Source organism: Somniosus microcephalus, chromosome 13 (genome assembly GCF_052327205.1).
Source record: "Somniosus microcephalus isolate GS21.2 chromosome 13, FLI_Smic_1.0, whole genome shotgun sequence".
Classification (NCBI taxonomy): Eukaryota; Metazoa; Chordata; class Chondrichthyes; order Squaliformes; family Somniosidae; genus Somniosus; species Somniosus microcephalus.
Genome location: NC_140999.1, coordinates 192,992,837 through 193,005,433, shown reverse-complemented (window position 1 = coordinate 193,005,433; position 12,597 = coordinate 192,992,837). Strand labels below are relative to the sequence as shown.

Sequence of the window (12,597 nt, the reverse complement as noted above, 5' to 3'; positions counted from 1 at the left end):
GGTGCTGAATTTGGATGATCAGCCATGATCTCATTAAATCGCGGAGCAGGCTCAAGGGGCCGAATGGTCTTCTGCTCCTACCTTCTATGTTTCTATGAATCTTTAAGCGAATTCCACAATTTATCTCAATCAGTGTCTAATTTTAGCTCACAGTTACTTTATCAAAGAGCAAAGCGGTGCAGTTCCCCTGTCACAGGGGACAAAGCAACTTACAGAATCTATGGTAAGGCTGTTTGAACAAGAAAATTGTCTTACAAACCCGGCTAAACTAATGACTGGAAATGCATACATATGCTTTTGCAGGTGCCGTCTTTCGGATGAGAGGTTAAACCGAGGCCCCGTCTGCTCTCTCGGGTGGATGTAAAAGATCCCACGGCCACTATTTGGAAGAAGAGCAGGGGGGAGAGATCTCCCCGGTGTCCTGGGGCCAATATTCATCCCTCAGCCAAGATCACAAAAGAGAAAACTTGGGCCTGAATTGGCGGTCGGAGGCTTCCAAACTGCAATAAATCTACTCACCGACCTGATGGTCCAGGAGCCACGGGGACTCGCGCTCCTGGGCCTGCAGGTGTAGGCCTGCATAGAGGCCCACGTATCACGGGCGCACGCGGTTCGCAAACCCCCCCGGGATCACGTGGGCTGGCCCACCATTTACGTACGAAATCCCCACAAGCACGATAGGAATCAACCAAAAAACACATTTTAACAACACTTGAAATAACATTTAAAAACTCATTAAATATAATTAAAATACAATTTAATTAAACATTTAAAACAAAAATTTAATTTTTGGAAAAATAAATTTTAAAATATTTCAAGGGGGCCAAAAATAACAAACTTATTTTACACGTTATTGAATGTTAAAATGATTTTAAAAGTTTTATTTTAATATTTATTTTTCACCCTTACGCTGGTAGAAGAAGGCCCTGGGCCTGCTTTTAACAGGTGTAAGAGTTTCACAGGCACTCGCTGGGCAGCAGTTGGGCAAATAGCCCGGCTCCCCGCCAGCGAATGTCCGTTTCCCGGGGATGCGGAGAATCTGTCAAGCTGATTCCTGACAGATCGCAAGTTCTGGGTTATCACGCATGCGTAGCGCATGCCTAAACCCAGAACTTGCAAGGCACTTACGGGGTGCGTACGCGGTCACAGGCCCCGGAAAGTCCGGACCATTATCTGGTCATTGACTGCATTGCTGTTTGTGGGAGCTTGCTGTGCACAAATTGGGTGCCATGTTTCCTACATCACAACAGTGACTACACTTTCAGAAAAGTACTTCATTGGCTGTAAAGTGCTTTGGGACGTCCTGAGGTTGTAAAAAGCGCTATAGAAATGCAAGTCTTTCTTTCCTTCTTTATGCTTCTTTTGTACAACTAGGGGCCATAACTATAAGATAGTCACTAATAAATCCAATAGGGAACTCAGGAGAAACTTCTTTACCCAGAGAGTGGTGAGAATGTGGAACTCGCTACCACAGGGAGTGGTTGAGGTGAATAGTATAGATACATTTAAGGAGAGGCTGGATAAACACAGGAGGGAGAAAGGAATCGAAGGATATGTTGATAGGGTGAGATGAAGAGGGTGGGAGGAGGCTGGTGTGGAGCACAAACACCGGCACGGAGCAGTTGGGCCGAATGGCCTGTCTCTGTGCTGTAAGTACTTTGTAATTCGATGCCATTCAGCCCCTCGAGCCTGTTCCGCCATTCAATTAGATCGCGGCTGATCTGTACCTCAACTCCATCTACCCGCCTTGTTTCTGTAACCCTTAATACCCTCGCCCAACAAAAATCTATCAACCTCAGTTTTGAAATTTTCAACTGACCCCCAGCCGCAACAGCTTTTTGGGGGGCAAGAGTTCCAGATTTCCACCGCCCTTTGTGTGAGGAAGTGCTTCCTGACATCACCCCTGAATGGCCTGGCTCTAAGTTTAAGGTTATGCCCCCTTGTTATGGACTCCCCCCACCAGAGGAAATAGTTTCTCTCTATCTAGCCTATCAAATCATAGAATCACAGAAATTTACAGTACAGAAGGAGGCCATTCGGCCCATCATGTCTGTGCTGGAAATCCTGATGATTAAATCCTTTAATCATCTTAAAACTCAATTAGATCACTTCCCAATCTTCTACACTCGAGGGAACACAAGCCCAGTCTGTGCAGCCTGTCCTCATAATTTAACCCTTTTAGCTCCGGTATCATTCTGGCAGATCTGCGCTGCCCCTCCTTTAGAAAGAATTATACAGCGAGCGGCCTCCGAACCCGGTCTTTGTTCCGGATCCGCACTCCTTCAGCTTCAATCCTTGCCACCTGCCCTTTCAACCCCTCTGTAGAGAGGCCTCAATTAGAGATGAACCAGCCTCCCACTTGCCTGTGGTGACGGGAGAACAGACTGTGCCGTGGACATTTAAATGGCTGCTCATCAGAAAACAAAAACCAAAAAAAAAAATTGATTCTTTTTATTTTCGTTCTGCCGGCTGTGTTGGCATGGCGATCCCTTGGGTACGGAGCGTGTCTTTGGCTCTTGACAGCACAAGGCCGTCTGGCACTCTGCGGGTAACATTTCTAACTGGATAATTAGTTGGAAAAAGGGATTTGGGGTTGTGCGGGGGGAGGGGTTGCATAGAATGACACAGTATTTACAGCACAGAAACAGGCCATTCGGCCCAATTGGTCTGTGCCGGTGTTTATGCTCCACACGAGCCTCTTCCTCCCACCCCTCTTCATCTCACCCTATCAGCATATCGCTCTATTCCTTTCTCCCGTGTGTTTATCCAGTTTCCCTTTAAATGCATCTGTGCTACTCATGGCCCACAGTAGTGCGTTGGAGGCAGGGAGAGTGCTCCTGCCCCACCTGGCTCCACGTACAGGCAAGTTAAAATTCATAAATATACCTCTTTGTTGACAGATTCCGCCTGTCCCTTTAGGGGCCGCTGGTTAGACAACAACAACTTTTATTTATATAGCGCCTTTAATGCAGTAAAACATCCCAAGGCGCTTCACAGGAGCGATTATCAAACAAAATTTGACACCGAGCCACAGAAGGAGAAATTAGGAGAGGTGACCAAAAGCTTGGTCTAAAAGGTAGGTTTTAAGGAGCATCTTAAAGGAGGAGAGAGAGGCGGAGAGGTTTAGGGAGGGAATTCCAGAGCTCAGGGCCTTGGTGGTTGAAGACGCCGCAGAAGAACCCAGAAACCGATCGGAGTGTGGCCGGTGCTTGTTCTGCTCAGTGCTGGTGAAATCCGGATCGTGGTCATGAAACATGCATCAGGCTCCCTGTTAGTATCTGCGAGGGGCTTAACGCCTGTTTCAGGCAGCTGCCAGGGACGCCGGTATTAACGCCCGAGTCAATATGGTGCCATACGGGAAAGGGGCGTAAACAGCCCCGCGAAATGGGTGCTTCTTTGCCCCGTTCTGCGCCCCAGAAAAACAGGGTAGGATGGGGTCCAATTTCTCCTCGCTGATTCTCATTAAATGTACAAGCTCTCCAATAATGCAGGTTTTCAATTTCCCTGGAAGGGGTTTCTTTATCTTTTTTTGCGTCAAGTCAGTGATTTAAAAGCCAATCGCTTCAAAGAGACAGGAAGGTTCTGCTGGCTATCAGGGCTGACCATCGCTGTGACTGTGACTCGGGCAATGTATGGTGAGTGCTGACAGACTGACAATAATGAGGAACGGGCCGGCTTAGGGAGCACGGAAATAATTCACGGAGCAGGCAGGAAGGAGAGGACTCGGCGAGGGACTGGAAGCTTGATTTGACAGCCAGTCGAGACAGCCTGGTTAGACAAAAAGCACTTCAGACAGAATCAGAAGCCGAGGTCACAACGGAACAGAGACTACAAGAGAAATGCTAATTATGGGGTGAACTCTTTGATGGGCAACTACATCCAGGGAATATAAATGTGAACGCTGGAACCGGCTGAACAGGCTGGGGCTCTTTTCTCTAGAAAAGAGAAGACTGAGAGGTAACCTGATAGAGGTCTTTCAATTTGTGTAGGGGCTCGATAGGGTAGACATATAGAGAGGTTGTTTCCATTTTTAGGGGAGTCCAAAACTAGGGGCCATAAATATAAGATAGTCACTAATAAATCCAATTCAGGAGAAACTTCTTTACCCAGAAAGTAAATGGGAGCAGCGCCGATTCACCAGAATGATACCGGGACTAAAAGAGTTAAAGTACGAGGACAGGTTACACAGACGAGACTTGTATTCCCACAGGTGTAGAAGATTAAGGGGTGATCTGATCGAGGTGTTTAAGATGATTAAAGGAGTTGATGGGGTCGAGAGAGAGAAACTATTTCCTCTGGTGGGGGGAGTCCAGAACAAGGGGGCAGAACCTTAAAATTAGAGCCAGGCTGTTCAGGGGGTGATGTCACAGAATCACAGAATCCCCACAGTGCAGATAGAGGCCATTTCGGCCCATTGAGCCTGCACCGACACATATCCCACCCTATCCCCGTAACCCCTACACCGACACATATCCCACCCTATCCCCGTAACCCCATGTATTTAATCCCCTAACACTAAGGGTCAATTTATCATAGCCAAATCAACCTAACCCGCACATCTTTGGACTGTGGGAGGAAACCGGAGCACCCGGAGAAAACCCACGCAGCCACAGGGGGAATGTGCAAACTCCACACAGACAGTTGCCCGAGGCCAGATTTGAACCCGGGTCCCTGGCGCTGTGAGGCAACAGTGCTAACCAGTATGCCACCGTGCCCCCTCACGAAGCACTTCTTCACACAAAGGGTAGTGGAAATCTGGCACTCTCTGCCCCCAAAAAGCTGTTGAGGTTGGGAGTCAATTGAAAATTTCAAAACTGATAGATTTTTGTTAGGTGAGAGTATTAAGGATTACAGAATCAAGACGGGTAGCTGGAGTTAAGATACAGATCAGCCATGATCTAATGGTGGAGCAGGCTTGAGAGGCTGAATGGCCTCCCCATGTTTCAATTAAATAAGCACTAAGTTTGTGTTTCTATTGCTTTGATGCCTGAAGCCCATGGAAAAAGTAAATGTGGCAAGGTTTTCAAGCGTACTTTGACAGAAAGAAAGTCTTGAATTTCTACAGCACCTTTCACAACCTCAGGACGTCTCAACGCAGCCAATGAAGTACTTCTTGAAGTGTAGTCACTGTTGTAATGTAGGAAAGGCAGCAGCCTATTTGCACACAGCAAGATCCCACAAACAGCAATGTGATAATGACCAGATAATCTGTTTTAGTGGTGTGGGTTGGGGGATAAATATTGGCCCAGGACTCTGTGGAAAACTCCTCGAAATAGTGCCATGGGATCTTTTACATCCACCCGAGAATGCAGACGGAGCCTGGGTTTAACATCTCATCCAAAAGATGGCACCTCCGACAGTGCAGTGCTCACTCAGGCTAGATGATGTAATGAAGTCTCCTGGCGTGGGACTTGAACCTACAACGTTCTGACTCTAGAGATGAGAGATCTACCACTGAGCCACAGATGACACCAATTCTACCATTCTACCCGTGCACTAAGAACATAGAAACATAGAAACATAAAAGATAGAAGCAGGAGTAGGCCATTCGGCCCTTCGAGATTGCTCCGCCATTCAATAAGATCATGGCTGATCATCTACCTCATCTCCACTTTCCCACCCGATCCCCATATCCGTGGATTCCCCATGAGTCCAAAAATCTATCGCTCTCAGCCTTGAATATACTCAAAGACTCAGCATTCACAGCCCCCTGAGGTAGAGAATTCCAGAGATTCACAACCCTCTGAGTGAAGAAATTCCTCCTCATCTCAGTCCTGAATGGCCGACCCCTTATTCTGAGACTTGTGCAATAGTGGAAGTAAGGATTGCTGAATCGTTCGCTCGTATGTGAATGCTCCACTCGACCCTGACCTCTCCATGGGGAGGAGGTGGGGGGTGGGGGTGGGGGTGGGGAGACTAATAATATTTGAGCTAGTTTTGTGATAAATCCCGTTTCATCATCTAGTTTTTTTAAATTCTGATTTGCATATTTATTTCCCTTATATGCAATTTGAAACGAACTTCCAGTTACAGGGAGCCAGCGCTGCTGTTAACTGGGCCCTGCACCAGTCAAATCCAGCATCCTTGTAACATATTGGGGGTGAAATACGTCTTGGGCAGCCGCCCAAAGACGGGCGATAGCGAATCAGCAGCTCGCTTTGCAGCCCGCCCGAATTTCTATGGCGTTGCTCTCAATGGACAAGAATATCGGGCAGAGTGTAAAACCGGCTGCTGATTCGCTATCGCCCAAACCAATTTCACCCCCATTGTTTACTTCATTTTGACAGAATTATTTCCAGTTTTGTGATCCTGGCGAAGTTAGGGCTGGGGAACAGGTGCAGGTTCATTGTGTAAACTTGGCCTGTATTCCATTGAGTTTAGCGGGGGTGGGGGTGGTGATCTGATCGAGGTCTTTAAAATGTTACAAGGTTCGATAGGGTCGACACAGAGAAACTATCTCCTCGGGTGGGGGAATCCATAACAAGGGTATCGAGGGATATGGAGCAAAGGCGGGTAGGTGGATTTAAGATAAAGATCACCCATGATCTAACTGAATGGCAGAACAGACTCGAGGGGCTGAATGGCCTCCTCCTGCTCCTATGATCCTGTGCTGCAGCTCTCTCTTGAAGGAATTCAACAGATCAACGCTCACTGCACCAGCCGGCAACACATTCCACAGGTCCACTATTGTCCGGGGGAAAAACACCCAACCTCCAAGGTGTGGACCTCGTGCTCAGGATTGACTTTCTGTTGGTAATTTCCGATGAAGACTCAAGCTGGTGTGGTAGTGTAATGGCTGCTTTTATTTCAGGTTCGGTGACTAACAGGGGAAGGAAAAGTCGAGGCGGGGTGTATAACGAGCGACCAATTCGCTACAGCCCGTTTTACACCCCGGGCGAATTTTGAAAGTTTCACCCATGGTCTATGTGAAACATAGAAGATAGGAGCAGGAGTAGGCCATTCGGCCCCTCGAGCCTGCTCCGCCATTCAATGAGATCATGGCTGATCATCCAAACTCAGTACCCTGTCCCTGCCTTCTCCCCATATCCCTTGATCCCTTTAGCCTTAAGAAATATATCCAACTCCTTCTTGAATATATTTAATGAATTGGCCTCAACTGCCCTCTGTGGTAGAGAATTCCACAGGTTCACCACTCTCTGGGTGAAGAAATTCCTCCTCATTTCTGTCCTAAATGGCTTACCCCTTATCCTTAGACTGTGTCCCCTGGTTCTGGACTCCCCGGCCATCGGGAACATCCTTCCTGCATCTAGTCTGTCTAGTCCTGTTAGAATTTTATAAGTTTCAATGAGATCCCCTCTCATTCTTCTAAACTCCAGCGAGTACAAGCCCAATCGTCCCAATCTCTCCTCATATGTCATTCCTGCCATCCCAGGTATCAGTCTGGTGAATCTTCGCTGCACTCCCTCCATGGCAAGAACACCCTTCCTCAGCTAAGGCGACCAGCACTGCACACAATACTCAAGGTGTGGTCTCACCAAGGCCCTGTACAACTGCAGCAGGACATCCTTGCTCTTGTACTCGAATCCTCTCGCTATGAAGGCCAACATACCATTTGCCTTCTTAATCGCCTGCTGCACCTGCATGCTTACATTCAGCGACTGGTGCACAAGGACACCCAGGTCTCGTTGCACTTCCCCTTCTCCCAATCTATTGCCGTTCAGATAATAATCTGCCTTCCTGTTTTTGCCACCAAAGTGGATAACCTCACATTTATCCACATTATACTGCCTCTGCCATGCATCTGCCCAATCACCCAACATGTCCAAATCATACTGGAGTTTCTCGGCATCCTCCTCACAGCACACACGCCCACCCAACTTTGTGTCGTCTGCAAACTTGGAGATATTACATCTAGTTCCCTTGTCTAGATCATTAATATATATTGTGATTAGCTGGGGCCCTAGCACCGATCCCTGCGGTACCCCCACTAGTCACTGCCTGCCACTCGGAAAAAGACCCGTTTATTCCAACTCTTTGCTTCCTGTCTGCCAACCAGTTCTCTATCCAAGTCAGTACCTTGCCCCCAATCCCATGTGCTTTAACTTTACACGCTAATCTCTTCTGCGGGACCTTATTGAAAGCCTTCTGAAAGTCCAAATACACCACATCCACTGGTTCTCCCTTATCTATTCTATCAGTTACATGCTCAAAAAAATTCCAGCAGATTAGTCAAGCACGATTTACCTTTTGTAAATCCATGTTGACTTTGTCCGATCCCTGTCACTGTTTTCCAAGTGCTCTGCTATTACATCTTTTATAATGGACTCTAGCATTTTCCCCACTACCGATGTCAGGCTTACCGGTCTATAATTCCCCGTTTTCTCTCTACTACCTTTTTTAATAGTGGGGTAACATTAGCTATCCTCCAATCCATGGGAACTGTTCCAGAGTCTATAGAATTTTGGAAGATGACCAGCAATGCTTCTACTATTTCTAGGGCCACTTCCTTAAGTACCCTAGGATGTAGATTATCAGGCCCCTGGGGATTTATCGGCCTTCAATCCATCAATTTGCCTAACACCATTTCCCTACAAATACTGATTTCTTTCAGTTCCTCCCTCTCATTAGACCCTATGTTCCCCGACATCTCTGGGAGGTTATTTGTGTCCTCCTTTGTGAAGACAGAACCAAAGTACGTATTTAATTGGTCTGCCATTTCTTTGTTCCTGAGCCTTCACCACGCGAGTGCCAAGGTTATTCACTTTGGTGGCAAAAACAGGAAGGCCACGGTTCAAGATGGCGGCTCACCACCACCTTCTCAAGGGGCAACTAGTGACGGGCAATAAACACCGGCCTCGCCAGTGACGCCCACATCCCGTGAATGAAAACAAAACTTGGTTGATATATCTCCGGGCGTGGTTACTGTGGTAACGGAGCTGCTGCGTGGAGTGGAAAAAGCGCACAGGCCTGTGAGGCACGTGCCCAGGGGTCTGGCTCCAATATGGGCCCCCTGCTAACATGCTTCATTGAAGCCTAGTATATTGTGACATGATTTGCTGTATTCTAAATGCAGAGTGTAAACATTTCACTGGCAGATTTCATCATACATTTTGTTACACGTTTGGGATAGCTGGGGTTATGTGAGGGGTTGCAGAGTAACCCTGAACGTTCTTGGGGCCCAGAGCCCCAAGAATTCTTAATCCGGCTCTGGTGCCAGACTTAAGTACAGCACCCCTGATCCAGGGAGGGTAAATGAATCATCTGGGCTTCCTGCTCCTGACTGCTCTCCAGTGACTCATCCTTTGAAATGCAGGTTGGCAGACTCGCAACTGAGGACAGGATTGGGCTTGAGTGTGGCTGCCGTGGGCAGATAGCTTGCTGATACCAATCATCTAAGATCACACATGTACAAGGTCCACCAGAGAGCAGCTGTCAACCCTGGAGCCATGACCCATCTCCCAGGAAATTACATTCCTGCGGGGGTGGGGGGGGGGGGGAACATAAGAACATAAGAATTAGGAGCAGGAGTCGGCCATACGGCCTCTCAAGCCTGCTCTGCCATACGGCCCCTCGAGCCTACTCCGCCATACGGCCCCTCGAGCCTGCTCCGCCATACGGCCCCTTGAGCCTGCTCCGCCATACGGCCCCTCGAGCCTGCTTCGCCATATGGCCCCTCGAGCCTGCTCCGCCACACGGCCCCCTCGAGCCTGCTCCGCCATACGGCCTCTCGAGCCTGCTCCGCCATACAGCCCCTCGAGCCTGCACCGCCATATGGCCCCTTGAGCCTGCTCCGCCATAACGGCCTCTCGAGCCTGCTCTGCCATTCAATAAGATCATGGCTGATCTTCGACCCTCATCTCCACCTTCCCGCCCGATCCCCATATCCCTTGATTCCTCTCGAGTCCAAAAATCTATCGATCTCAGCCGTGAATATACACAATGACTGAGCATCCACAGTCCTCTGGGGTAGAGAATTTCAAAGATTCACAACCCTCTGAGTGAAGAAATTCCTCCTCCCTCTCAGTCTTAAATGGCCGACCCCTTATCCTGAGACTATGCCCCCTAGTTCAAACACACTCCAGCCCAGGGAAATAACCTCTCAATGTCTACCCCTGTCAATCCCCCTCAGAATCTTGTATGTTTCAATGAGATCACCTCTCATTCTTCTAAACTCCAGACAATATAGGCCCAATCTACACAATCTCTCCTCATAGGAGGTGGAGAGGAAGGGACAAAATATCTAGTCATGACGCTCAGACCATCAAGATGTACGGGGAAGGCTGGATGGACCAGCTGGTCTTAACCTGCCCGTCAATTTCGTCTGTTCGTAAGAGTCAGAAGTACCGCAACAGGTGAATTTGGGGAGAAAATTAGAATCAGGAACAAGTGAAACGTAATAATTGCAAGATTTTTGATGGTAGAATTGCAGTATTGGGAAATGGAGCCATCATCAATTGGACCGTAAGGCTCATGTTAGACTTGCTCTGTGGATTCTGTTTTGACAATTACTTTGAAAAAGAAGAGGTTTAAAACCTTGGATTCACTGGGGGTGAAATTCCATTTTACACTCCTTAACTGCTCACATTCCCTTCGCCATAACAGAGCCCCAGGACCCTCAGCTGGGAACGCCATTGGTTTTGTCACTTACTTCCCTTCGGATCCATAGCTGTTCATGCTTTCCTCAATGGACTCGTGGCTGGCTTGACGCACGGTTCGGCTCGGCATCTCGACAGCGAGTCCCGTCTCCGTGCTGCGTTGGATAGCGCCTCGTAGCTTCCGACCGTCCCCATCTACAACAGGAAGATTAATCTGTCAGATAACGCTGGCGTTTCAGCCCTCAGGAATACGTGGCACCTGATTCGGTTATCATACTGGCCTTCCCATGGTGAATCATTAGAAGAGTAAATCCCAGATAACCGGAGAATGCCCTAGTCGGGAATTTCACGCAGGGATTATTTAATAGGTCTGAGTCGGAATTAGGAGAATGTTGTCTATGTAGAATACCTGCAGCCAATAGGAACATAGCAATTGCTAGACAGAAAAAGACCAAAATCCAGCTAGGTTACCTTCTGCCATCCTGGCAGTCCCCTGACACAGTGATAAGGGAGTTGCTGATTAAATCATAGCAGTCAATCTCCATACTCCAATCTCCCCAGGGAGACGGTGGAAGAAGTTAGTGTTGGCTTATTTAAATGTAAATGAGATAGGTTTCTTTCAGAAAATAACATTTTGGGATTCAGTATCTGAGTAATTTGAGAGGTGACGTGTGGTGAGTGTAGCGAGCTCGGGAGGAACAGGTGACTGTGGACCTCTGGTTCCCAAAGCCCTCCCCCACTGGGGGTTTTCCTCGCCTCGTGTCTGGGTCTGTTGTAGACTCAGTGATCGAGATTGATCGCTGTGATTGGTCAATAACTCCATTATCATTGGATTGTGCGACTACAGGATGGGAGAAGGCGAATTAGATGGACCTCGGTCTTTTATCATCCAGTGATTCCCATATATCTGAGATACTAAACAGTTGTGACAACAAACAGAGACCAGCCATGTTAGTCCAAACTGTGTCACCATCACTCTATTTGGCTTTGGGGCTTTTGATTCCACAACATTTATCAATATTAATTTACACTCCATCTACCATGTTAAAATTCTTAGTAATAAAAATGGATTAGGGAATGAAAGTAATTATAGCTCAGCATTTTCATTTCCAAGTGACTCGTTACAAATATGTAATTGGTTTATGAAAATTCAGCGAATAAACTGGAGACAAAAGAATCGCAAAAGCTACAGGAACAGAATGGTCCGGGTTTTAATGGTTCGGAAGGTACGGTGCTGCCAGGGATTGGAAATTATTGTTATTGAAGAGAGACTTGAGATACTGGAAGTATCTCCACTGGAGCAGTGAAGGCCAAGAGGAGATTTAATAGAGATTTTAGAATTATGATCAGTTGGAAGGAAGGGAGGGAGGGTTGAAGGAAGGAAGGAAGGAAGGAGGGAGGAAGGAAGGGAGGGAGGGAGGGAGGGATGAAGGAAGGAGGGAGGGAGGGAGGAAGGAAGGGAGGGAGGGAGGAAGGAAGGAGGGAGGGAGGGAGGAAGGAAGGAAGGGAGGGAGGGAGGGAGGGAGGAAGGAAGGAAGGAGGGAGGGAGGAAGGGAGGGAGGGAGGAAGGAGGGAGGGAGGGAGGAAGGAGGGAATGAAGGAAGGAGGGAAGGAAGGAAGGAAGGAGGAAAGGAGGGAGGGAAGGAGGGAAGGAAGGAAGGAGGGAAGGAAGGAGGGAAGGAGAGAAGGAGGGAAGGAAGGAAGACAGGAAGGAAGGAAGGGAGGACGGAAGGAAGGAAGGAAGGAGGGAAGGAAGGAAGGAAGGGAGGGAGGGTGGAAGGAAGGAAGACTTGTATTTACATAACACATTTCACGACCTCAGGATTAAGACATTTTTACAGGGAGCAGGGGAAAGTTCTTCACACAGACAGTTGTGAAGCTTTGGAATTCACTTCCAGGGTTAGTGGTTGAGGCACAAACTGTGTCAACAATAGATTGGAGAGGTGGATGAAGGAAAAGGGAATGAAGGGATATGGGAACAGGGCGGGTAAATGTGATTAGGACTCTTTGCTCGAGTGGAGGGTAAACACCGGCACGGACT

The 12,597-nt window shown here is 48.0% G+C and overlaps 1 protein-coding gene across 1 annotated transcript in view; it reads right to left on the bottom strand.

The window, feature by feature from the left end:
- The window catches only part of rims4 (regulating synaptic membrane exocytosis 4), a 179,436-nt gene that overhangs the window by 116,847 nt on the left and 49,992 nt on the right, over positions 1–12,597 (bottom strand). Inside the window, exon 2 of the mRNA XM_086005893.1 lies at positions 10,610–10,751. Coding sequence (XP_085862019.1) covers positions 10,610–10,751 — 142 coding nt within the window. The remainder of the gene's footprint in view (positions 1–10,609; positions 10,752–12,597) is intronic.